Source organism: Amblyraja radiata, chromosome 35 (assembly GCF_010909765.2).
Source record: "Amblyraja radiata isolate CabotCenter1 chromosome 35, sAmbRad1.1.pri, whole genome shotgun sequence".
NCBI lineage: Eukaryota > Metazoa > Chordata > Chondrichthyes > Rajiformes > Rajidae > Amblyraja > Amblyraja radiata.
Window position 1 is genome coordinate 7,988,296 of NC_045990.1, and position 27,982 is coordinate 8,016,277.

The 27,982-nt window shown below is 40.3% G+C and overlaps 1 protein-coding gene across 2 annotated transcripts; it reads left to right on the forward strand.

Annotated features, from left to right (window-relative positions):
* Window positions 1-2,433: 2,433 nt before the first annotated feature.
* On the forward strand, window positions 2,434-27,552 carry LOC116991976 (A-kinase anchor protein 8-like). 2 transcript variants are annotated; one of them, XM_033051003.1, is made up of 13 exons: window positions 2,434-2,583; window positions 7,285-7,332; window positions 8,933-9,137; window positions 11,354-11,834; window positions 17,390-17,495; window positions 18,726-18,760; window positions 19,697-19,739; window positions 20,844-20,910; window positions 21,004-21,145; window positions 21,351-21,456; window positions 21,958-22,088; window positions 23,402-23,497; window positions 26,105-27,547. In XM_033051003.1, the coding sequence occupies exons 1-13, from the start codon at window positions 2,565-2,567 to the stop codon at window positions 26,585-26,587; spliced, it is 1,962 nt and encodes a 653-aa protein (XP_032906894.1). In that variant the 5' UTR covers window positions 2,434-2,564; the 3' UTR covers window positions 26,588-27,547. The 2 variants fall into 2 exon arrangements, with proteins under 2 accessions (XP_032906894.1, XP_032906895.1); XM_033051004.1 differs by having other exon boundaries at window positions 2,499-2,583; window positions 19,697-19,706; window positions 26,105-27,552.
* Window positions 27,553-27,982: the final 430 nt, after the last annotated feature.

Genomic DNA, 27,982 nt, shown 5'->3' on the forward strand with positions numbered 1-27,982 from the left:
GTCGCCACCGTCGAGTGGTCACGTGGCCGCAATCAGTGCTATGGTCACGCGAGCTTCACTGTCGACCAAAGATGGCTACTGCGCTCTTTTCCCACAAGGTCGGAAAGTCCACAATTGGTGGCTTAGAGTCTTAAAGTTTTGTAAATTCTTCTCATGGTCGGAAAATGGTCTTGAACTAAATATATTATTAATCATATTTCGCTTGGGCAGCTTACAGCCCAGTGGGGTATGAATATATAGATTTATCTAACCTTAGGTCACTTCGACAAACATTCAGATTCAGATTCAACTTTAATTGTCATTGTCAGTGTACAGTACAGAGACAACGAAATGCAGTTAGCATTTCCCTGGAGAGCGATATTGAATATGAAAACCCTTCCCCTCTTCATTAAGTCAGTTCACTAGTTCACAACTATGTATCTCCCTTGGGTTCACACCTATCTCCAGCCGACAGTCAGTGTATCAGGAACCTCCTTGTCTGGGGTCATCTCTTGCTGGCCCTGATTTGTCCTGTTTTTCCCGCACTTCCAATTTTTTGCCCCACTCTCCCTACTACAAAAAGTCTGAAGCAGGGTCCTGATCCAAAACGTCATTTACCCATTTTCACTAGAGATGCTGCCTGACCTGCTGAGTTGGTCCAGCATTTTGGATCTATATTTAGCAAAAATAATAGTCTCATTTGAAGTTGAGAGAAAATTCTTCATACAGAAAAGTAAATCTTTGGAATTTTCTTTCTAAACACTTGGAGTTACAAGGATAAAATGGAAAAGTGGATCTGAGGAGAGAAGAGAGCAAGTAAAGGCTAACCCAGCTTGCATTATTATGTTCTTTAAACATTCCTCTTTGTCAAGTTTATACACTGTAAGAATGTGCATGGTACAATGGCGCATTTTTGCGATAAGGATGCAACGTAAATGAATGTTGTTTCAATTAGAGATTACAAAAAGTAGTGGACTCCACCCGGTCCATCATGGGTACTGACAATCACCTCCATTAAAGGGATCTGTAGAAGGTGCTGCCTCAAAAGTGAAGAGCGGAATGAATTATAACAGAGTACACCAGGCAAGGATAGTGCTACAGACTGAACCGTTCAATAAAGTGTTGTGTTTAATTATTGGGTGAACCTCTGAGTTCCTCCAGCATTTTATGTCTACATCCAGAGATGCTGCCTGACCCGCTGAGTTACTGCAGTGCTTTATGTCTCCATAGATGCTAGACACAAAAACGCAGGAGTAACGCAGCGGGACAGGCAGCATCTCTGGAGAGGGGGAATGGGGGACGTTTCGGGTCAAGGCCCTTCTTCGGACTCTAGAGCCCGCTGAGTCGATCTCCAGAGATGCTGCCTGACCCGCTAAGGCCAGCTCCAGAGATGCTGCCTGACCCGCTGAGTCCAGCTCCAGAGATTCTGCCTGACCCGCTGAGTCGATCACCAGATATTTCCGGAAAGCATCTTGTCCGGAAATATCACGATTTGGTTTGGGAACTGCTCTGCCCAGGACAAGAAGGCTCTGCAGAGAGTAGTGCGTTCGGCCGAACGCACTATGGGAACTTCACTCGCCCCTCTGCAGGATCTATACATCAGAAGGTGTAACTCCAGAGCCAATAAGATCCTGGGAGACCCCTTCCACCCTGCAATGGACTGTTCCAGCTGCTACGGTCAGGCAAACGCCTCCGTTGCCATGCTGTGAGAACAGAGAGGTTGAGAAGGAGTTTCTTCTCAGAGGCCATTAGGACTGTAAACTACCTCACCAGGGACTAACTTTACTGTACCATTCTACTGGGTTTTTTTTTAAAATTTCTGTTTTTTTCCTTTTTCCTTCCTCCCACAATATGCAATATGTAAAAGAATATGTGATTCTGTTCCATTCTGTTTGTAGTTTGTTTGTTTGTTTTTCGCACAAAGTCCACGAGCATTGCCATTTTTCATTTCACTGCACATCTCGTATGTGTATGTGACGAATAAACTTGACTTGAGATGCTGCCTGACCCACTGAGTTAATCTCCAGAGATGCTGCCTGAACCCGCTGAGTCCAGCTCCAGAGATGCTGCCTGACCCGCTGAATCCAACCTTGGAGATGCTGCCTGACCCACTGAGTCTATCTCCAGAAATGCTGCCTGACCCACTGAGTTTCTTCAGAGATGCTGCCTGACCCGTTGATTCCATCTCCATAGATGCTGCCTGACCCGTTGATTCCATCTCCATAGATGCTGCCTGACCCGCTGAGTCTATCTCCAGAGATGCCGCCTGACCCACTGAGTTTCTCCAGAGATGCTGCCTGACCCGCTGATTCCATCTCCAGAGATGCTGCCTGACCCGCTGAGTCCATCTCGAGATACTACCTAACCCGCTGAGTTGCTCCAGTGCTTTCTTGATACAATGATGCCATTATGCAGATTAGACGCTGCAACGCATCTTGAACGATGGTTGAAGCGGCCAATCAGAAACAAAAGTTCGGGCGCGTCGCCACAAAGGGCGGCCCAATGTGCGGCAGAGGGCGGTACTTCCGCTGCGAGGCCAGTCTCCGGGAGCGGGCGAGAGCCTTTTTGAATTTAACGAAATCAAAATGGATTCTTGGTACTCAGGTAAACTATGGAGCGCTTTTGTTTAACTTTTCAAAAGATCCTCGTTCAGCTTTTGAGCCTCACATCTGTTTAAATTGCGCTACTATAAGATACTGTTGTTTGGCGGCCGTAGAGGGGAGGGATGATTAAATAATTGTCCTTAATTTCCGCCTGGGACGCTTCGCTTTAACGTGAGACCAACCTAACTTGGCGGCACCGGATGTCCCGCCCCCTCTAATCTCATTGGCCAGGAGGCTGCAGGTCGCCTGAATGCCGACGTACCATTGGTCACTCCGCCTGGCAATCAAACCACTGCGTTAGGTTTACCGGAACTTGTGTCGTATCTTTAAACGGATTTTTTAATCAAGAGCTTCAGAAACCCATTAATCATAAATGTTATAATTTACTACGTTTTTTAAGCATTACACATACTCCTTCTCGAGCTAAATCGGTTATTATCGGTCGTCATGTTGATTTTGGTGATTGATTCTACAAATCTATGCCTTTTTTCCCGGCTGTGTGTACGATTTTCGGTGCCTTGTGTTGAAGGCGGAGTCCCGCCGCCGGTTCCACGCACACAATGTGAGCGATGTGCGTTGTGAGTGTTAGGAGAGGGCATTTGTTTGAAACGGTTCAGGACGCCACAAAATGGCGGCAGCTGATCAGCGTGGATTGTTCGGGTCGCGCGCCCCCGGCTCGCGCCCGTGCGCGCCGCCGACGTCTGACGTGCGCGCGGACCCGGCTCCAACGCGAGCCCGCTTGGTTGGGATCAAAGATACTAGAGTTTGGGATTCACCGTGGTTTAAGGTCCTGTCCCACTTTCACGACTTAATTCAAAACCTCTGCCCAGTTTAAAGGTCCTAAAAAAAAATCAAGATCGTGGTAATACAATACAATACAATTTATTTGTTGTCATTTGAACCCAGAGGTTCAAACGAAATTTGGTTTCTGCAGTCATACAAACAAGAAGAAGAACCAAGACACAACACAATTTACGCGAACATCCATCACAGTAAATCTCCTCACTGTGATGGAAGGCAAAGTCTTATCTTATCTCTCCCCTGCACTCCTCGTTCTCCTCCCGATGTCAGAGTCATGCGACCTTCCACGACTATGTTCACGAACTCCTACGAGTATGTCTACGAATTCCCACAACTATTTCGATGCCCTCTTTACGAGTAAAAAGTTGCAATTTCTTTCATCCCGACCATTTTTTTAACACGTACATTTTTTATCGGGCTGGAAAAAACGTCCCGACTTACCTGATGCCACGAGTACCTACGACTAGCAAAACGAGCCGCTACGATATATCTACAAACTCCTCAAGATTCAAGAGCGTTTATTGTCATGTGCCCCAGATAGGACAATGAAATTCTTGCTTTGCTTCAGCACAACAGAATATAGTAGGCATGAATACAGAACAGATCAGTGTGTCCATATACCATTATATAAATATATACACACGTGAATAAAATAACAGATAAAGTGCAAATAAACAGATAATGGTTTATTAATATTCAGAGTTTTGTTTGAGTTGAGTTTAATAGCCTGATGGCTGTGGGGAAGTAGCTATTCCTGAACCTGGACGTTGCAGCCTTCAGGCTCCTGTACCTTCTACCTGAAGGTAGCGGGAAGATGAGTGTGGCCAGGATGGTGTGGGTTCTTGACGATACTGCCAGCCTTTTTGAGGCAGTGACTGCGATAGATCTCCTCTATGGTAGGGAGGTCAGAGCCGATGATGGACTGGGCCGTGTTTACTACTTTTTATAGTCTTTTTTGTCTTTTTGGAGCTCTCCTACGGACTCGTTACGAACATTCTGCGAACTTGAATTAAGGGGAAAACTCGGGAGAATTCGTGAATTACCTCGTGAAAGTGGGACAGGCCCTTTACTTTACCGAGGTACAGTGAAAAGCTTTTGTGTAGGAAGGAACTGCAGAGTGCGGGTTTAAACCGGAGATAGACACAAAATGCTGGAGTATCTCAGCGGGTCAGGTAGCATCTTCGGAGAAGATCACCTATTCATTTTCTCCGGAGATGCTGTCTGACCCCGCTGAATTACTCTAGTTTTTTGTGTCTATCTTCAGTGGAAAGCTTTTGTTGTGTGCTAACCAGTCAGCGGAAAGGCAACACATGGTTATAATGGCGTAGCTCAGCGGTATACCCTCACAGCGCCTGAGACCCAGGTCGATCCTGACTATGTAGGGAGTTTGCACGTTCTCCCCGTAAACCCGTGGGTTTTTCACCGGATGCTCCGGTTTCTTCCCACACTACAAAGACGAACAGATTTGTAGGTTAATTGGCTTCGGTAAAATTGTAAATTGCCCCGACTGTGTGTGTAGAATAGTGTTAATGTGCGTGGGGATCGCTGGACGGTGGGCAGAAGGGCCTGTTTCCACACTGCATCTCTAAACTAAACTTAAACAATCGAAACATTCACAGTGTATATGGGAATAACGTTTATCGCAAGATAAAGCCAATAAAGTCCAATTAAAGGGACTCCCAATGAGACGGATAGTTAATCAGGGCTGCTCTCTAATTGTGGTAGGATTGTTCAGTTGTGTGATAACAGTTAGGAAGTGGAGTATGGACAGATCTGAGAGGAGATCATAGTTAAAGTAAGAAATGTTGCTGTAGGTGTAGAGATTTTAAAATGTGGAGCGATTGTAATGTGTGATTGTAGATCCGCTTCTGTGACGAGCACACAATAGTCGCCTAGGTTAAGCGCCACCCAGTCGTGTTTGAATCCTCACTTGACTTTCTGAAGATTGCGACCTAAATGTAAATAGCAATGGGGGTGAAATTGACATGTAATTTCACCATCTCTTGCACACTGTTCCTCGGCCATTTAGTTATCCTTGACCTCACTATCAGCTCACCGCTCACCATCAGTGAGTGTGTATGATTGAATCATTTCTGACCTTATAGTTTGGGTATTAAATACAGGGCATTGTCCGCAAATGCTCATCCATAAACACTTTGTCCACTTGCCCCTCTCAATTTCCTAAGTTTCGTCAAGCGTTGGCCTCTACACATTGTCTGAGGAAACTTTCCTGAACATGTTTGACAAATTCTACCTCGTCTAAATCGCTTACACTGACATTCCCAGTAAAGTAAAGTTTGAAGAAGGGTCTCGACCTGAAGCATCACCCTTTCCTTCCCTCCAGAGATGATGCCTGTCCCGCTGAGTTACCCCAGCATTTTGTATCTATTCCCGGTCACTATTGGGAAAGTTAAAATCCCTTATTACATAAACCTTATTAATCCTGTAATTGGCTGCAATCTCCTGGCATATTTGCTCTTCTAATTCCTGTTGACTATTTGGGGACCTGTAGTACAGTCTCAACAAGGTCAACATCACGTTCTTATTTCTCAGCTCCACCCATATAGCATTGCTGGATGACCCATCAGTAATGTCATGTTTGACCACTGCCATGACATCCCTCTTTATCAATAAAGCAACACCCCCTCCTCTTTTACCCCCACCTCTATCTCTCCTGAAGCATGTACACTGTAACATTAAGCTGCCAGTCCTATCTCTCTCCCTCTCTTTTAACCAGATTTCTGCAATGGCTAATTCCAGTCGCACATATCTATCCACGCCCAGAGTTAATCGGCCTCTTACATTAAAATAGATGTAAATTAAAACAGTCCTTCCATGCTCCCTGCCTTTCTCCTACCTATTCTCTTCGCAAAACATTCTTTCATTACCATCCATTATTGTCTTCCAGTCTTTCACCCACCTTGGTTCTGCATTTGATCCCGCCCCGCCCCCCCCCCCCCTTCCAATCTAGGTTAAACCCAACCATGTTGCACTAGTGAACCTGCCTGCCAGGTTCCCCTCTGGTTAAGGTGCAACCCATCCCTCTTGTACAGGTCACCTCAGCCCATGAAGAGATGGACCAGAAATCGAAATCCATGCACCAACTCCTCAACCGCTCATTCATCTCCCCCAATCTTTCTGATCTTACCCTTGCTGGCACGTGGCACGGGAAGCCACCCCCCCCCCCCCTTGAGAATGCCATGCAGTTGCTCCAAGACATCGTAGACCCTGGCACCAGGGCGGCAGCACACCATCCTGGAGTCTCAACTGCTGCCATAGGATGTCCTGTCTACACCCTAACTAGAGTCACTTACCACCATGGCTCTACCTGATGTTACACTTTCCTGCTGAATCTGGAATGCATTGGCTAAGAAAGCAGTAAAATCATATCAAAAGAAAATTTGGTAAACCTTTTACTCAAAAAATGTAGTGGAAGAATATTCTTATTGCTATTCTATAATTATTTTTTAGCTATTTACACATGTGTTTAGGTTCTAAGAGCACTACAAATTATTTAAGTTTGAGAGGATACCAAATCTCCTTTAATACTTGTAGATTTTCTTTCAGTGGATGCTCAGTCATTGAATGTATTCAAACTTGAGATCAGTATTTTGCACTCTTGTGGAATCTGAGTACATGATAGGATACCAGAGCTCAAGCCAAGGGCTTGATGGTCTGACCTGTGTGCCTGTTTCATAATTCAAAGATCCAGTTAGCTGACTTGGGATGTCGCAGTAATTGAGACGGGTTCAGTGTATAGTTAACAATTCAGCTAGGATGGAAATCAAGATCTGTTTTGAATTAAAATTTCATCAACTTGCATGCATCATAAATTATCCACTACTTGCAAACCATAATATTGATTTGTTATTTAAATGTTCTTGGTTGTATTTTATTACAGGCTACGGAACTGGTGATTCTTGGAACACTGGAGCCACCAATTCGCAAGGTAAGATAAGCCTTGGTTATAAGTCCTAAAAATGGGTGTCCTTTGATACTGGTTAGTGCTAGTGTACAGGGTGATGCACTGGTCGTTGCAGACTCGGTGTGCCGAACTACCTGTTTCCGCGCTATATCTCTAAAGTCTAAAGGTGGCAGCATGGTGCATGTGGTAAAGCTGATGACTTACCTATCCAGAGACCTAGGTTCAATCTTGATTTATGGCGCCATCTCGTTTGCACTTTCTCGTTATAACAATGTGGGTTTTCTGTGGGTGCTCCGGTTTCCTCCCACATCCTAAAATATGGGTTGGTAGATTAATTGGCTAATATAAATTGCTTGCTAATGTAGGCAGTAGAATTTGGGGAGCAGTAGAATTTGGGGAGGAACTGATGGGAATTTTGGTGCAATAAAAGATGAGTGTAAAAATGAGTTGTTGATAGTTGCAGTGAACTCGCTGAGCTAAATGGATAGCTTTTTCTGTGGATAGACACAAAATGCTGGAGTAACTCAATGGGACAGGCAGCATCTCTGGAGAGAAAGAATGGGTGACGTTTCTGGTCTTCTTCAGACTTTCATGTGTTGTACTTCTCCAAAATTATAATATGGGGAAAATGTGAGATGGTTCTCTTGGGTAGAAAGTTCAAATGGAGATTTTAAACAGTGATTTGTTACAACATAAGAGAATACAAGTATTAGTATTTGTGTTCAGAAGGGTGTGGATGTCCTTGTACATGGAAGTACACAATTAATATGAAATTACGGCAAGGAGTTCGGAAGGTACCATCTATTGACCTTTATTTCAAGTGGGTTTGCGAACAAGACCATTTTACTGGAATTGTATAAGGTCTGTCGAGACTGCATGTGACGTACTGTACACTATAACGGGAGTGCAATGAGCACCAGAATGATTGATGGGGTGGTGGGTCTTGGGGTTCTATGAACTCAGTTTAAGCAAACTGGGCCTATGTTTTGGAAAAATAAGCGATGATCTTGCTGAAGTAAACAAAACTCTTGGGTGGGGTTTTACCAAAGTGAATTTGGGTATGACATTGGTATTAAGTTGTCCCTGATGCGCTGTCTGCAATGAGTGATCACAGTCTCAAAGTCTGCTGTTAGAACTGCGAGAATAAATTAATTTTTTCAGAGGAGAATGATTCTTTTGAATTCTGCAGCCATAGGTACTCGTACTCAAAACTGATACATTTGTTGGCTTTGAGGAGATGTGCTGTTGATTTAAAAGATCAGCATTAATAATAATAATAATGGATGGGATTTATATATGCGTAACAAGCAGGGCATCTGAATTACCTATTTATTAATGTTCTTGTGTTGACCATGTTAATGCTTTAAATTTGTCATTGTGTTAAGAAAATCCAATGTATTCCATTCTAATCTTAAAGAGCCATTAGTGGTTTTATGTAGGAAACATTATTACGATATATCTAGTAAATGTCAAGTTATTTAAATGATAACGGCATCATTATGGGAAGTGAGCATATGCTTATAAATTTGGATCTGATGCTTTAGGGAAAATGTGCATGTACTGGAGAGAGTTCTAAAGTCTATAAATTTTATTTCTAACCCAAAAATAAATATTTTTATTTCAGAGTACGATGGCTATGATTACAGTTATACCCAAGATACCATACCCAGTACTGCAACAAATTACGGCTACAATGCTGGCAACAAGTCTTGGGAAGTTCCCAAAAATACAGCTACGGATACCATCATTGCTAAGATCAACAAGCGCCTGGATATGCTTTCTCAATTAGAGACTGAAAGTCAGGTGCAGGATTCATACCAGGACAACAGGTATTTGCTGGAATGTTGGAGCAAACAGGAAGAGTAATGTAATACGCAAGTTATTTTTAAAGGCATCACACTCACGAGAAGGCATTTCCCCTGCCTCAGTGTATTTTTGTTTGGAGAGTTTTCGTTGCTTAAAGAAAATTCACGTTTAGAGGCACACTTTTAAATGCTGGAAAAATAACCAATTTTTGTGACTATGACACTTGCTGTGTTTAATATCTACAGTTAATGTATTCATTGCCTCTTCTCCAATGGTAATATTTTCAGTGTGTCATGCGAGGTATATGATGTAGAAGAGTATTGGAAGCATTAAGAAATTCATTGCTCGGAAAAAATACAGGATTACAATTCCTTTTGGGTTGATGTTGTTTGACTTAAATAAGTTTCAGTTGGTTGTTTGATCGTTACATAAACATTTCAAATCTTATATTTTGAATCGGTAGAATTAAAGTTGTGTTGGTATTTCCATATATATAAAATCAATATTTTTACCAAACGGATTAATTTCTCGGTTGAACTAGTAAATTGCTTTCAATTTATTTTCAAAATGAATAACCGATTGAATTATTGAATTATGTATTCTATAAATTTTAATTACGAGTTGCTAGTTTCTGCAATAATTGCACGAACATCAGTTTTGTTTACAATTTTTGAAATGCATGGTAAGGACTTGTTATATGCTAGCTGAAATGAATAAACTGATGAGAAATTAGTTGAGTGAAGTCTGTATATTGAAATTCAGAAGATTCTGAGCACCAGGAAAATAGGATGGGTTCATTTTGTTTTTAAATAGCAATGGTTATCTTAGGCATGTATGTTGAGGGTAATGAAACCAAGGCAGGTAGATGAAGATATGATGCAGATGTGTGACAATCTAATTGAATAGCCTGATGGGAAAACTAACATACTTCAGTTCACCTATTGGGACTGAAGTAGGCTAGTTATTTTTAGCATTCTTGCTGGAACATTGTAAACCAGTTGCTACATGCTTCATGGCTATAAATCTTTAATACGTTTCAGCGAAATACTTCAATGAATTTTGGAAGAAATATTGAAACTTTACCAAACAAGGCTGATTTGTCTTCAGGAACTCTTCAGTATTTGATGGAGTAGCTGTCTTGCAGAGTTGGAAAACAAAAATCTATGAAGATATTTAAATTCGACATTTTATTTTGTATCATCATTGATAGTTAGAAGCAAGGTGACAGTTTTTCCACATTTCTGTACACATTTGGCTTCTCATTATCTGTAGTGCATTTGACTGAAATTTGAAATTGGAAATTTGCACTATTGGTATATAGTGTAGTTGGACCTAAATGTTGAAAGGTTTCTATGCTGTGCACACCACAAGTTACTTGGACTGCATGTGCTCAAAGACCCTGGCGTAGTTTCAATCCCGCTTCACAATCAGATCAGTTACTGGTGCAAGTCTGGCCTTGCTTGTGCTCTGAATATCTTTTCTTTGCTGTTTTGGATCCATTATAACATACGCAATCAATTTAGGAGGTGTAATTAAAATAGGGGCGTGAGACTGGATGTGAAATTGGCATTGTAATTGGGGCTTTAGTGGAATATTTGAAGAGATATTTGTACTTGGCATAGAATGTGTAGCATGGTGGAAAAATCCCATTGTTTCTGCTGGCTGCAAAGGTGAGATCTGTTTCATTAATATCCCCATGGACCTGCTCGATGATGTAATAATATTGAAGTCAAAATTCTGTTCTGTCATTTTAAGGTTGCCATTGAGTTCATAGCTTCTGTAATACCTTCCTCCACTCTATTCCTCATAACCCCATCCATCCTTCACCTGGCCATCACCTCCCCATGGCATATAACTTTAAAATGGCTAAAATCCAAAGAATGGTGGATTTTTCCATTCTGCTGTTAGCTGTATTGCAACATTCTAATAAGTAGCAGTGTATACACTTCTGACTGCACTGCCTAAACAAAACTGTAGAACCTGCACCATAAAAAGGAATTTTGAAGTTTGTCAGTTAAACTTTTCAGAGTCCCATTTGCTCTAGTTTAGTAATTGCAATAGAAGTGTTTGTTAGAGGCTGGCCATTTCAGCCAGTACTATTTATTGCAAATCACATATGTTCTGTGATTAGCTGAAACTGTTGTTTAGTTTTTAGTCTGCTGCAACAACTTGGCAGACTTGTACCATCATGCTTTCCACCTACTGACCAGATTCCTTGCTTACTGTGCGACTCTTTCAGGTTTACACCTTACGAGTCCTACGACTCCGGGTCTTCACTGAATGACCGTGATCTGTACAGATCTGGCTACGGTTACAGTGAATATGGGCCTGATTATAACGATTTCTATGGAGGTCGCTATGACCACTACGACAGCTCCTACGGGACCCGCAAAGATCAGTTCCAGAACAGAGCACGTGACTCATACGGCCCTACTAACCAGTGGGGCCAGAACTGGTCTAGAGACCGTCCTCAATATAACAGACCCAATCGGAACGACCCCTACATGTCACCTGCAAGTTCCGGGCGAATGTCTGCACGCTGGAATGAGCTGTCGATGGGAGGCAGGGGCCACAACGCCGCCACCGCCTCCTCCTCAAGGAACCTCCCTTCGCTCTTCTCCCCAAACATTATCCCCATGGACCTGTTCAGAGTTCAGGGATATGGAAGATCGTTAGGAGGTGGCAGACAGCGAAGGAGAGACAGGATTCGAATCAGAGGCGTAAGTACCTTTTTTTTTTAATACTTTTTATTTTAAGCAGTAATGACTAGGGAAAATGAGGGAATTAATTTTTTTTATTGTTTTCTTATACCAGGCAGGTTGTCCTTTTTTTTTTGAATTAGGATAGGAATTTTATTTCTTTTCATGTTGAGGTGAGCCAATGTGATTTTGTACAAATGCTTTGCATCTTAGTGCAGCGTTTTTAGCTGTCTCAAATTCCTTTGTGGAAAGGCAGAAATCTTCAGTGCTCTTGAATCAATATGGTTATTAATTTGTGGAGAGTTTGTAAAACTGAGCAATATTAATTTCCACTACCTTAATTTAGGAATATATCAACTAAGAATTGCTATTAAACCCAGGGTATGAGCACGTAGACACTCTTTGCACTTAAAGGACAATTTGTAAAACAGACATTATGGTTTTGTTTCCAATGAAAAAAACTGAGCATATCCTTTTCATTGTATTCATAATATAAGATTCAGAATTTCAGTGTTTCATACAACATACTGAGCACAAATTAAACAGCTGAATTTCCATAGCTAAATTGCTAGCGTTTCCACAGATTGATAAAACAAGGTTGTAAAGTGTTTTTCGGAACTTTTGTCTTTAATCTTCAGCAAATTATATTCCAATTGTCATATTCAGTAATTAACTAAAGTACAGTGTAGTACTATTTCCCTTATTGAACTGAAGGTCTACTTGTAGAGTATGTGTAATGTTAGTTTAAAATGTAAGGGTGTCATACCTTTTTAAACAGTTGACTGTTTTAGTGAGATTATAGAATACGCACTATAACCATTCTGTTAGCTATTTGGGAGGCCGTAATATTTGTTTGTCAAGGTTCAAATTTGAAAGAAATTTCAGAAATATGAATTCCATTCTGAACGTGGTAATCTGTTATTAAAATTATAAAAATAGTTGTATTGGTTTTGGGGTGCATGGCAGTGGTATCAGGGTAAGCCCTGATTTCTGCTGATAGTGGCCTGCTTTCGCTGATGAAAAATATTGTCGGGATGGATGCCTCGTTGATCCATCTTGCACATTTCAGTTTTCTCTTGATGCATTTCCATTGTCTTCAATCTCATTAATTGACATGATCTTGTTTTTATCCTTGCTTTGTTTTGTTAACGTAAATCCACTTTTTCAAATTTGAGTTTGTCCAGAGTTTCATTTTGTATATAACAAAATGCTTTCGGGAACAAATATGTCCAGGCCTTTCATGGTTTTAAACTTTTTTTTGAGATTCAGATGTCTATCTTCTTCCACATACTGCTCATTTGAGTTACGTGATCAGCGTTGTAACTGTTTTTGTACTTCCATCAACTGTATCATTAGGAGATCAGAACTATATGTAATACTCCAGATATAGAGATGGTATCCTTCAGATATAGATCTGTCTGATGCTGGATTATCTTTTTGAATCTAGAAATTGCTCTTGTGTGGCTGTGCATCTCTACTTTGTGGTTAAAGGCTTAGAAGGCTTGTGTTTTATTGTTAACTTTGTCCACTGAACCCCACAATCTTGCTTCCTAATATGCTTCATGTATTGTCGTAATTTGTCTCTAATTTGTTCAGATCTCCTTTCTTTCAAATTTCATTACTATTTATTAAATTGCATCTTTTCGTCATCAACTGCTTAAAATTTGACATAATGTGTAAATTTGAACATAATTTTGTCATTTATGAAACCAGTTATAAATGACACTAGCTTTTATGTTAAATCTTGTGGTACTCCATCGTGTATTTGGTAACAGATTGTCATGCAAGATAAAGGTTTGATTGAGTAAAATGAAAATCGGACCCAGCCTTAGCCAATTCAGGCCAGAGCCTAAGTACCAAAAGTGGAGTGAGAAAATGCTAGCTGTGCTGCATGTGTATTATTATTCATCGAGAATGGAAGAAATAAGGGAGGGCTCAATAATTCATCCTGAATTGAGTAAAGTATGGATCTAGGCTGTTCTATCAGAAAATGTACCATAACATGTGCATAGTTGGGCTCTGATCTGGAGGCCAGGCTCAGTGGTGAGGCTGCAAAATATTATTGGAACGTAGATAGTTGAATGGATTTGGAGTACAGATCACCCATGATGAAATTAAATGGTGGAACTGGCTGGAATGGTATGTTATTATTCATGTTCCAGACAGATCCTAGGCAATCTGCAGACCGATCACTTATCAATCTAGTTTAATACATTGCTTTCCATCGAATGGGTTAGTCCTTGTATAATATCCCCATAGTAAGCTCCTCTACATATGAATTGGCTCAGGGGTATGCCATTTGGCTCTTTGAGCCTGCTCGGCCTTTTAATAGAGATCGTGCCCAATCAGATTGTAATGTTGTCTTTGCATTTCTGCCTACAGTCCCCATTCATTCACTTATTGGCAATTTATCTATATCCGCCATATCGTTGAGACATTAGGCTTCATTTGAGGAAGAGACTCATGAACCTCTGAGAAAATGCATTTTGCCTCACTTGTCTTAAATTTTATTTATATGTTGAAGAATAAGGGGTAAGCCATTTAGAATGGAGACGAGGAAACACTTTTTCTCACAGAGAGTTGTGAGTGTGGAATTCTCTGCCTCAGAGGGCAGTGGAGGCAGGTTCTCTGGATGCTTTCAAGAGAGAGCTAGATAGGGCTCTTAAAAATAGCAGTCGGGGGATATGGGGAGAAGGCAGGAATGGGGGGTACTGGTTGGGGATGATCAGCCATGATCACATTGAATGACGGTGCTGGCTCAAAGGGCCGAATGGCCTACTCCTGCACCTATTGTCTATTGTCAGTCACCTTTAGTTCAAGATTCTCCCACAGTATATCCTCTCCACATACAGTCTTTTAATGAGAACTCAATCACAGGCCTTCTGCAAAGCATACACCTTGTCTATACAACCTTTCCTCATAAGGCCACACCTATTACAAATATCATTCCATATACTAAATTTTGAGTAAGTGTGAAATGGAGAATTTCTCCCAAAATTGCAATGTGAAATCTTTAGTCTCGAAGACCCTTGGGGACAGAATTACAAAGAGTAGATTGGTGAAGACCAGCATCGGTGGCTTTATTATCACTGTGAACAGATACATGCCATTTTGTCTAAATTGTGGAGGAACGGGAGGAGAAACTGATCTGAAGGTCAATGAGAAAACAATCAGTAGTTTAATAACGTTAAGAAAGTTACACTACCGAGAAGTGGCTCAAGGTTCATAACGATTAATCTTGCATGAAGGAGAGTTTGGAGAAGGCATTGGCTTTTTCTCTGGGTCCAATCTACAATGTTTTATGGCAAAGTGATTTGAATACCATTCCAAGAGCAGAGTCTGGGCGAAATTACGTAAAGTTGCACATTCGTAAGTCATGTCTTCTGTAACCTGGGAATAAGACTTCCCTGCACTTCATTACCAACCCTTTCCCCTTTTTACTTAACCAGTCTATATCCCTTTGTAGCCTACAATGTCCTCTGCTCAACTTACTTTCTACCTATGTTTATCATCAGCATATTTGACATCAGTACCTATGGTGCTTTCATGTAAGTCATTTGTGTAATTTATTTTATAAAATTTCCCATGGCATCTCTCTAGTGATTATGGTTCATATCAAATGTCTTCTGAGCTGACTTGACACTCTCCACTTTTTGGCCAGATGCACGAAGGAATATATTAACCATGTCAATAACGTCCCTTCTTAAAAGCAATGTTGATGCGTGCTCCACTCGAAACTGCTTGATGCTCTCAAGCACATCAAACTCTTATAAAGTTAACATTTGACCTGTGCCTTTTCTAGCTTTGAAGATGGATGTCATGTTTGCTGTTTTTCAATCCATTCAAATTTGGCCGGGGTGCAGTGGACTTTAGGGAGAAATATCCATCTGCTCTGCATTGAATCTGTTCTTTCAAGATCATGAGATAAAACAAAAAATAATTGCTGCCTTCAGCTTAAATTGCCTCTACAATGTTCCACTTCTCATGATTTTGGTTTATTTAAACTATGTTCATATTCAATTTTGTAATTTATTCTTTCTTTTGGGAATATAACTGAAGTCTATCCTGCAATCTCCTGTCTTGCTGCCTCGCTGTTATATTCTGTGGTCAGCCCCACTCATTGCTTGCACTTACGTTTGATGCTTGTTTTGTAATTAATATGATTAGTTAAATTGTGGAATAATTGAACTGCAATGCTTTGCCATCTGATTTGCACGAATTGTACATAATTGAAAGTTCAAAAAAAAAGGATTCATTTTCTCGGCTTGTAGGCACAGTTCAACGCATGTTGACAGCCTATTAATTAGTGAAATTGTGTATAGTAACAAAAGAAATGCTACATTCTTGACTTGTGATCAGTCAGTCACAAGTTAGGTTGCTTACTTTAATTCAGTGTAAAATATGCTGGATACTTTATGAGTGAATGTATTAATCAATATAACACACTTATTTAAAAATAGTTGAAATACATTTCATTTTGTTTGGACAATTCAATGTATTTTCTACTCTGACAACTATCATTTCCAGCATTTGACTGAAGAGAGTAACAAGTTTCTGCATTACTGAGTCATATAATAATTATAGATATTTGATCTGTCAACGTCTCGTGAATTCACTCCATATTTGTGGAAACTAACTTTATAAGCAGTATCTGGATAATGACTTGAGTTATGTTTCTAGGTCATGTGTGGGTATTCATTTGTATATGCCATGTTATCTATTAACTGGGAGAAGCATTTTTTATGGGATGTTTCAAAATGGTGACAGATATAGTTCATCACAAACAAGCCGTCAGGTCCAGAATGCTGAATGGCAATAAGAACAATACTGCAGCACTTTCAAATACTTTTTTAAGGGAAACGTTTAATAGGAACCCGAGGGGCAACTTTTTCAGAGGGTGGTGGGAATTTGGAACGAGCTGCCAGTGAAGGTAGTTGAGGCAGGTACCATAACGCATTTGGACGGGTACATGGATAGGAAAGGTTTAAAGGGCTAGAGGCCAAATGCGGACAGGTGGAACTGGTGGATGGGTCATCTTGGTTGGCATGGGCAAGTTGGGCCAAATTGCCTGTTTCCATGCTGTATGACTCTATGAATGTCTGACATGGCTGATGCAGTAAACTTATGATGGAACTACAGCATATCTTCTGCAGCTAGTCCAAAAGAGTGATGGTTTAGAGCTTCCTTTAACCACAGCATTCAGTTTCAAGTAGTGCCCTTAAACTTGTTGTTTGTCGGCAGTGATTTGGCCGTGGCATATTTGTGAAACATATTAGAAGAGCAAATTATGGTAAATTTCAATTGCCAATTACTGTAGATTATTGAGGAATAAGCTACCTCGGGGTCAGAAGCCTCTGATTCCTAGAGGACACCAAAGTAATTGAATTAGAAACAGTAATTGCATTTGTTATGTGCTCACTTGTAGTCACGTCACTTAAACTTAAAACTGGACCATGGTTTGAAAAAATATATACAAGCAACATGGGAGGTTTTGTTTGCCATAGTTTTTGCTTGAATGCTTTTTAAAAACAGTGGATGCCTAATTTGTAGAAATTAAACAGTCTGATTTTCAACAGATGAAGAAAAGAGATGCGGGATTTGGGAGGAAGAGGAAAATGTCTACGGATAGTGCTGAGGAGCCAGAGAACAAACAGGCGAAAACTGAAGATGGGTCCGATGCAGGTATGCTTGCATCCCACCTCAACCAACTTCTCTCTCTTCACTTCTCTCTTCTGGAACCTTGAAATCATTGACTTTCCTAGGTATGGCGGGCAAAATATTTAAATGCATGTAGCACCATATTTAGCCCAATTCCATCATGTTGTTTTCACATGGACTTTTCTAATAAGGTTAACAAATGGCAGTCAAGAGGTTTTCTTGTAAAGTCTTATGTATTTCCCCTCTCCACATTCAAAGGGTGGCCAGTATTTGTGTATAAAATGTATAGGTTTTCCTCTCAAATTTGATATTCGTCTGTGTTTAAGTACGGATTGTACATTCACGCCAATTTAATACTTTAGTTCCTTGCTTTACATTTTTTTTTCCCACTGATACCCTCTTCTTAATTCGGTACTGTACCAGTGACTGTCATATGCATCTATTCCAAAGAAGGCCTGTTCATCCAAAGCTTCGTGTCATAGCAAGGTGGGTCACAAAGAATTGTGAAACTGCTATGTTATTCCCCCCTATTTGGTGTGCAACTGCAAGCGGTGATCAGAGGTTTGGTTCAAATTTGCAGTTGTGGACTAGAAATGTCATTGTATTGTTGTCCATTAAGTAGGTTTGACTGTGATTTCTTTTGTTTTGACTGGTCTGAATAGAGAAGGAAGATAGTACAGTTGACTGCAACACCCCGGTAGGAGGGGGAAAATTGTTGTGTTCCTTCATTTATTAAAATAGAGTGGCTTTTGGAAGTTCATAATGATGCTGGGGTAGAGTCGTGTACAGACCAACAGTATTATAAATTTGTCTTTATCACTAAACGGTTTAAATAGCTATGGGAATTGCTAACTTGTGTAAGATTTTGCTGCAGCCTGCAGCTAGTCAACAAATGATATATTTAAGACGGAACTGCAGATGCTGGAAAATCGAAGGTACACAAAAAAGCTGGAGAAATTCAGCGGGTGCAGCAGCATCTATGGAGTGAAGATGGATGCTCCATAGATGCTGCTGCCCCCGCTGAGTTTCTCCAGCTTTTTTGTGTACCAATGATATATTTAGCTTGCCTGGTTTTGATTTGCACAATATCTTGCTGTATCTTAAACTCTCACAGATTTGTTACAGATTGAGTTTTTTTTTAAAAGGCTCTTAAATATTTGATTGCAATTATTGTTCAATTTTAATAGACTATCCCATGAAATTCATGAAACTTATTATTAGTTTTGTATACAATTGTCCTGTGTTTTGTTTCAGCGGAAGATGATGGTGCTGAATCTGGTGATGGCGGTGTAAGTAATATCTAGATGCTATTATTTTGTATTACCTTAAAAGCACAACTTGTCTGCAGTATGATGAAGAAATTGGCCCATTTCGTACAATTTGAGTTAAGCTGTGCATGGTTTTGAAAAATGTACTAAACTGTAGTTAGTACAAATGAGTTTGAACAGTTCACAAGCTTGCTTCTGCCATCTTGTGGTGGAGAAGGAGAAGTGAAAGACAATTCTTGGAACCACCAGTAATTAATATCTAATGTATCGGACAACATCTGAATGTACCAGAGGGTCGGTTTTTAATGCTCATCTTTTAAAAGGGAGATAGAGGTAAACCAAATAATTACGAGACAATTAGTTTCCCTTTAAAGAAGGGAAAAGTATGGGAATTTTGGGATAAACCTTCATTTTGTGATTGATAGGATTAAATTCGAGGATGATAGTTATTTGCTCAAAGGGTGGTAAGGATATGAAAGTGTGGAGGAGACAAAAAAACTAATCACATTTGAACAATGCTTGGGTACGTATTTGAACACCCTGACCTGCAGAACTGTGGAGTTTATGCTGAGACCAGGCAGGAGAGCTCTCAGATATGATGGGCCAATGAGCCACTGGATAGATTTCCTATGATTTCGTCTTAATGTGGAGGACCTGAATACTCGGTCGACCTGAATACTTAGTTGTGTTGTGATCAGTAGACCTGTAGCAGTCCTTGCTTTTCCTTTGAATCCAGCTGAGTAAATGACTCTGAACCTGTATGGGAGTAATTGTGGAGGTAGCTTTGCTGTCAATCCTTGCACCATACCACCACCACCACAGTGGGGAGGTTTGGAGAAACTCTACATTTACAGGCTTTGCAATTTTTAAATGGTTAAATGTAGAATACGTTTCTAATATTGTTAGTTAAAGCACGGGAGCACGGATAGTTTTTAAAATTATCTCTTTTGATTCCAGACTGGCGATGGTAAGGATTCTGAGGACAAGAAACCAAAGCGCTGTAAGATCAACTTGTTTTAAATGTGACATTCTCAAAAACTGTTTTCCTTCCTTAAACCAATGGGGGGTTTTTTCGTTCAATGTTCCATCTGGGAAGAGTGGCATATAAATATCCTGGGTTGTTTGATGTTTTTGCTCATTGAATAAATGATTAGGAATTAGAAATTGTGACAGGAAATAGAGTTATCTTGAAGTTGAGGAGTATTGCAGTTGAGGAGGTGCTAGAACTAGCATTGCATTTGAGGATGTTGTAGACATCTTAAGGTATTTGAAGATGGATTAAACTTCTGGGCCTGATCAGAGAGATCCTCTCGCATCACAAAGATGTGGTTTAGTAGGTTAACTGGCATATATGTGAATAGCCTGAGTGTGTAGGGAGTGAACATAAAGCTAGTGTGAAAGGGTGATCGATGGTCAGCATGGACTCTGGTGTATGCTGTATCTTAATTTTGTTTTGTTAACAATCCAATTGTTTTGTAGACAATCTGTATAAGTGGGTTACAAAGTAGAAATGGCAAGTTATTAAAACACACACACATAATTTTAACAGTTTTAATAATATGTGACAGTCAAATGCAAAGTAGTAATCAGTGTGAGGTATAAAAAAATCCTTGCACTTGAGCTACCAAATCAACAAAGCTTAACAATTGGTCACTTTCATTTAAGTCAGAAATGGATCTAGACATTGGAGAGGAGGGGGAATTGGATAGTAATTTTAAAGGTTGATTCATAATGGCTGAAGACCTTAGGCAGGTGGTTGAAGGGGAATACACAGCTTGGTTAGCATCAGGTGAACCCTAAAATTCAGCAGACCAGGTACTTTGATTTACTCTAGCAGGGTGGGAATATCAGATTCTCGTTATTAGTCATCGCTGGAGTATTGTGTAATGGTGATAATTTATTCAGCTTTGTTTAAAATTGATCACTAACTAGTTAGAGATGGTTGTATCTTCAGGAGCATTAGAGAAGGAGAGCTATGTCGAGTGATATGGATGGGGATCTAGTTTTGTATTGGCCAGTCAAACTACTAACTGATGCGTGAAGATGAGCTGTGTACATATTTGTTGATGTTTTTGTGCTGAATTTTGTGGTTTGTTTTAATCAGTTCCCACAATGCAAGAAAAGAAGAAGGCAAACAAACCAAAAAAGAATCGGGACCGTCTTGCAGAAAGGTGATTGTCAACGATGCAGGAAGAAATTCCTCGACTCTTGAGTTATTCACACCGTGCAGTCCTTCCCTTGACATGCATATCTTTCTGTTGCAGGATAATGTATGCTTGCTCTGTTTGCAAGTTTCGTACCTTTGAAGATGAGGATATTACTACCCATGTGGACAGTAAATACCACAGTGAAACCTTCAAATTCATTGCGTCCAAACTCGACCAGCAGACAGCTGACTTTTTGCACGTATGTATTGTGGTTCTCTTCATCTTTGGAAAAAGCAGCTGTGCTACAGAAAAACAATGTGATGTCTAAATACTTCTAATTATGCTTGTGTATGAATAATCAATGTACAAATGTTTATTGAATAGTAGAGGCAAGGTCTATCTATGCCTTATAATTTTTCTAAAGACTCAGTAGCAATATCCTGTGTGCATAATATCTGTTTTAGGAATACATCTTGAACAAGATTCAGAAAACACAGAAGCGTCGAGAGCAAATTGGAGATAAAACAATTCTGAAGAAGCAACTAATGCAGCAGCAAGATTTGCTGCAGGGTAAGTTGTAGAACATTGGTTTTATAGCTAACATAGATTGGTTCCTACAACCTGTTGGTCCTCTCCATCTGAATGTAGGCTGTTTCTTGAGGATTATCAAACTGTGTTAGTCACACTGCACGGAAACTGCCTTCAGCCCAACTCGTTCATTCCGACCAAGGTGCCCCATCTAAGCTAGTCTGCGTCTCTAAACTAGTAAACTAATCCCATTTGCCTGCATTTGGCTCGTCTACCACTAAACCTTTCCCATCCATGTACACGTCTAAATGTCTTTGAGCGTCCATATTCCCTCTTTCTAACCTGTCCATCAACTTCACAAGGTCAGTTAACCCACCAACAGGGTTTTGGGAAGAGGACAGAGCACCCTGGAAACCCACGTGGCCACAGGGAATGTGCAAACTCCAGGAGATCAGCGTGCATGAGCTTTGAGGCAGCAGCATCACATGCTGCTCCACAGCTAGCTTCTTGGCTGCATCTAATCATTCATCATTTCTATTGCAGATGTTGGCTTGGACCACTTCATGAAGAAGATAGAGGCAGCGCATTGTGTGGCCTGTGACCTTTTTATACCAATGCAGAATGCTCTCCTTGCGCGTCATCTGAAAACTGGTGACCATGGCTGGAACCGCAAGGTAAGTGGTACAGAGAGATGGAGGGCGGATTTGAAGATCATTGATGTAGAAATCCAAATTGGATTAATGTTTACAGAGTAACATGGGGAAAACACAACACATATGTTTTATTGTGATGTAATTTTCATAAGCCTAAACACATAAATTGATTATGAGCAATTAAGCCAATTAGCAACTGATTAGGCCACTTGACCCTTTAATTCATCTCTGCCATGCAATAAGATAATCATTTGATTGCAACCTTGATCTCGACTTGGGGTTACTTGCTGTAACTTCATCCTCTTTGCAAACTTATCTGTCCCTCTGCCTTAAAATAGATTCAAAAATTGTTTCCACAGTCTTTTGAGAGTTTGTAGGTTTAAATTATTACAACAAATTAGTGTAATCATTTTGTACTAAGTTAATCTTCAATTCTGCTTGAGGGATTTGTTTAATTCACAGAATTTAGACACAAGGAACTGCAGATGCTGGAATCTTGCCTGGAACATAGTGCTCGTGTAACAGCGGGTCAGGCAACATCTCTGGAGGATTTGGTGACATTTCAGATTGGCACCTGTCTTGGGATCGGAAGAAGACCCAACCCAAATCGTCACCTCCAGAGGTGCTGCCTAACCCGTTTGAGTTACTCCACTTTTACGTGGTGTTCTGTGGTGCACAGAATTGTTATATCGCTGGTATAACATTTGAGGTACATAGGAAGTCCATGAAAACCAATTATCTTCTCATATAGCTTCGAATTAAGTTTATTCTCCTGTTGCTGCTGATTTAATGTGCTCAGGTCTTGAACAATACCGCATTTTCATGGAACCTGATTTAAAAATAATGCTCTCCAAGTACATTGGCATCAGTTAGCCCCCTTCACTTATCTCGGAAATCATTCTTATGTGGTTTACAATTATTTATTACTCAAATACATTATTTTTTCCACTTATGTAGTACTTCCTTGAATTTGCTTTCTACGGGTTTCTGAAATTTAGCCCGAGTTAACTGTAGAGAGGTTACAAATTTAATTGAAGAATGGAAGGTACATTTTATTCTCCAAAATGGAATCAAGTATCTCAAAGCCCTCATCTGGGAGTGGCGTAGGTAAAGATGTTGTCCAGCATCTCTCCACCTAAGATTCCAATATGGCCTGTTCTATAATGTGATTTTAAATAGTATTGGGGTTGGTCCTTTTCTTGACGTGTAAAGAAAAGGAATACTTTGTATCTACTAATTACAAGATTCAAAACAATATAAACACAGAAATCTAATTGTAAAGTAGCTGTCTTTGTTCCTGGCTTCTCGTTTAGCATTATTTGCTTCCTCACCAGATAATGTTGGAGAAAGCCAAGAAGGGCAGCCTAGTTGTCGCTCGGAGTGTCCTGAACAACCGCAACATTGCAGCAATGCTAGAAAAGTATAAAAAGGTACAGAGCTGGTCAAGTGTAATTTGGCTGTGTATTTTATTGCTTAGATAAAAAGTAATGTATGTATTGATAGAAGGAACCCTTGGGAAAACTGGTTGTGTCTTCTACTTTTGAAGCGTGTGGAGAATATGGTAGGTTTGTATCCAGTTGATCTCATGACCAGGCCTCAACCTTACCCTGATCTTGATGTTCTATGCCAGCCTCAACTCCTCTTCTGTACCTGTTCCCCAAAACCTTAAATTCCTCCATCTTACATGTATCTTGATATCAGGCATCCATTAAGAGAGAATTCCAGAGATTCACAGCTCTCAAATATTTTTTATGCTCAGTTTTAAATGATCTGCCCCATTACCTTATAACTGTGCCTTTTCGTGATTCTCCCACAAGTAAACACATCTCAAATGTCAATCTTATCAAACCCCCTCAGGATCTTGTATGTTTGAATAAGGGGACTTGTCATTCTTTCCAAACTCCAAGGAAGACGGACCGAAACAGTCCGGCTTCTCTTGATAAGGACAGCCCTCTCAGGAATCTCCTTCGGACCAAATCTCAGACCCAAAATTTGAGCAGGTTGTCCAAACTTTCATAAAACCATGTTGACTATGTTTGATTATATTCAGATTTCCTAAATAATTTGTTATTTCATCTTTGATTACTGACTTGAGCATCTTGCCAATAGTGGGTGTTAGCCTGGAGTTTGCAGAATTTTATTTTCTCTTATTGAACAAGGGAGACATTACCTGTTTTGAAATATTTCGACCAATGGTCCTTGTCTCTGCAGCTGTTTCCTTTAAATCCTTGGATGCAGGCTGTTGAGTCCCAGCGATCGATTCTGCATAGCCACCAGTTCTGTTTTCTGTTGTTAATTCACCAGCCTCGCTCTCCTGAGCGATACCTTACCTATTTTAGTTTCAGTCTTGGAGCTTTTAGCTGCTGGATCATTAAATTTCCAGTCCTCCGTCCTATAACCAGCCCGTGCCACTTTGTCACCACTCTTCAATTCAACATAATCCTTGACCTCCTTTTGTTAACCACAGTTTGTGTGCTTTTCTCATCAGTTTACCCCAATTAGGAATACATTTTCTATTGATTGTCATAAACCAGCTGTTCATCTATTGACCTGCCTCTTGGCTCCTGCTACCAGTTCACCTGGAACAATTCCACCCTCATGCCATAATTGCCCTAATTTAAGATGGTCGGTAGTGTTGGTCTTGTGGTATTCACCTTTAAACTACACCTGGAATTCTATCGTATTGTGGTCACGACCTCCGAAGGAATATTTGACCCCAAGATCTCTGATGTTTCCTCGTTACTCATGAGTAAATCCAAAATTGGTTCGTTCTATAACCTGCTGTTCCAAGAAGCAATTCCTGACACACTCACAAATTATTGTTCTGCAAAACCCTTGCCGGTTTGGTTTGTCTAATCAATAAGTAGAAATCTCCCATTGCAATCGCAGTTCCCTTCAAACATGCCCCTGATATCTCTCCATTTGTGCTCCGTCCAGTGGAGATATTGGGGTTCTACAGACTATTCCCATCATCTTTCCCTGACTTTATCTATTACTATAGATGACACAGTTGTGCTGCTGGTAGAGCTGCTGTCCCACAGCGACCTGGGTTTGATCCTGACCATGGGTGCTGTGTGTGTGGAGTTTGCACGTTATCCCTGCGACCTTGTGGGTTTCCTCCCACATCCCAAAGATGTGCAGGTATATAAGTTAATTGGGGTCTGTAAATTGCTCGCTACTGTGTAGGGAGTGGGATAACATGGAACTAGTGTGGATGGTCAACATGGATTCAGTGGGCTGATGGGCCTGTTTCTATGCTTCATCTCTAAACTATCCACTGCCTCTGTATCATGACTCAACACCACTCTGATACTCTGATCAACCATCTTGCCCTTCCTCCTCCCCATTTTGGTCATTGTATCACTTGGAATATTGAATACCCAGTCTTGGTCACCCTGCACCTATATTCCCATAATGCCTATCAGAACATACTCTTGTTATCTATGCTGCCGTCTATCTTATTGAAAATACTATGCATTCTAATAGACACTTTGATTTTGTTTTGTATGTATCTTGCTCTGTGCCATTTCCATTGTCTGTCCCAGCATGTTGCACAGCCAACGTGTGCCAGAAATATGGGTTGAGAGGTGTGAATGTTAAAAATATAGAGATGGCTTACAGATTGCCTCAATCCATATGATTATCTTTTTTGTTCCCTCTGCTTTGGGTTTTATTTTGTTTATAGCTTTTTAAGAGCTTTGTTACTTTTCTGGGTGCTGTCTGAAACCCCTTTCCTCAAATATTCAAGTTCTGATCTTCATACAAGAAGGAATACAATAAAGTATTCGCTAGTGTGAATAGTGTGAAATGTGTGAATTCTACTTTTTGTCGAGATGAGAGGCTCTGATTTTAGCTTAATCCAGATTTATCTCAACATCTTAACATTTTCATAAATTCAGAGATGTGTGCATCTTTTGAGTTTTAAATTTTGTGATTATGGTGTGATAAAGCATGTTTCCGTTTCTGGTCATGAACAGCTGACCACTTTGATCCTGTGGAGTCTAATCTATTCTAATTAAAACGCCTTCCTTTTCCAGGGTGAGAACCCATTCACTGATGAGGACAAAGACGAAGAAGATGCTGGCGATGAGACTGCTGAGGGCGAGGCTTTGAAAGATGTCTCCATCGATGTTGAGGCCAAAGAAGGGGAGAATGAAGATAATGACAGCACAGTTAGAATAAAAGAAGAAGCGGATGACCCGTTAGAAGAAAACATTGGGGAGACGAGGAAAGAGGAGTCTGGGGAGGGAGCTGGAGCGGAAGCATTGGGACGGGGTTCAGGGGAGGAGGGCGAGGCAGCACTAGGGACTGACAGGGTAGAGGCAGAAGAGAAAGAGCCTGGAGGGGAGACAGAAGTGGAAGGGAAGAGAGATGCTGAGGGAGAGACGGTGCACACAGCAGAAAAGGCTCTTGGGGAAACAAAGGGTGCAGCGGCAGCAACAGCAGAAGAGAGGGAGGTGGAATTGACAGCTGAAGAGGAAGATGAGATGCTGAAGGGAGAAGAGGAGCAATTGGAGTAAATTTTAGGCTGATTTCTGCAAACATGCAGGTATAATTCTATCCCATACCAATTATTGAGGTTTATACTAGTTTAAGAATTTCAGTGTTTTTAATTTGCCAGTAGATTTGTGTTCACTTGCTGTATTTCAGTTTCATCCCATGTGGCTGACAAAGTCAAATTTTCTCTCATCTTCTCACATTTAATGTGAATTTTTTTAAAATAAATTTGGTTTCTGTAATGTGATTAATGTGGTATTCAATTGACCCTACAAAGTTGAGGACTGGCATGAAATTTGTTTGCAGTAATCTACGTTTAAGTGATCTGTAATTTGTACAATCTGGTGTCTTGATTCCAAGCCACGCAACTAAGAATTATTACCATTTGATCCATTAGAACAGTTACTTAACTAAGATACTGGTTTAAATTTCTCATTTGGTTTGTGTACAGGTGAATTGTAAATATGCAGCAGGTTAACTGGTTTATTTTGTTATATTAATTAGTTCTGCATGAAGGTGGGTGGCACTTTTGAGCATGTTGCTTTGCTTTAGATCTATAAATGCCAACATTGAAATTCATTGGATTGGGTTGGGAGCCTAAATACTGCATTCCCACAGGGTGTGGGTTTCCTCATAACCTGGTGAATCTAAGCCTGACTTGACTTTATTGAATTTGCACCTGTTTTCAAACCAAATGCAGATCCACTTGCCTATGAACCATAGTGCTAGGTGATTCAAGTACACTTGAGTATTGAACAATGTTAAATTAAAAGCAGACATGGCTTAGCTCAGTTGGAATGTGTAGTTTAGCATTGTGTAATCTGCAGAAAGTAGCAGCATTATTTCCCTCCTCCCTGATTTATTCTGCCCTTGCTTTTCTATGCTATAGCTTTATTTAGGCTACTTATATGTACTTGAACTTTGTTTTCAATTTTATACACAACTGTAAATCAGTTTGTAGCACTGTCAATTAAAACTTCCAATGTATCATCAGTGTCTTGGCTTTTAAATATAATCTTGTCCTAATAATTGGTCTGCTTCTGTCAGACCATTACATGTGAGATTTTGCATTTGTAGTGGGAAAATAGTATTCTAGATGCTGGTTCCTTGATTTGCACTTGCTATTTTTGTCTTGAATAGCATAATGATATCATATTTACACGGACCAAAAGCTTGGCTAATAGTTGATGGCTAATTTAAGGACATTAATAACACTGAGATAACTCCATGTGGGAGTGGAGGCTCTTTCAGAGGATGAATATGATCTTTGTACTGGAAAGGAATCTTGGATCATAATTGAATCACAGGGTGGCAGGGTTCCTGATTTAGCTTACGTGAAATTGAACGGCAAAAGCAATCTTTCTAGGGCAGCTAGTCACTTTGGAAGGATAACACTTGTGTACACAATTTGAACATGG

Coding starts and splice junctions, on each gene's coding strand:
- LOC116991976 (XM_033051003.1), top strand. Junction 9,138..11,353: donor GATTCATACCAGGACAACAG/GTATTTGCTGGA, acceptor CGACTCTTTCAG/GTTTACACCTTACGAGTCCT. Junction 19,740..20,843: donor GGACAAGAAACCAAAGCGCT/GTAAGATCAACT, acceptor TGTTTTAATCAG/TTCCCACAATGCAAGAAAAG.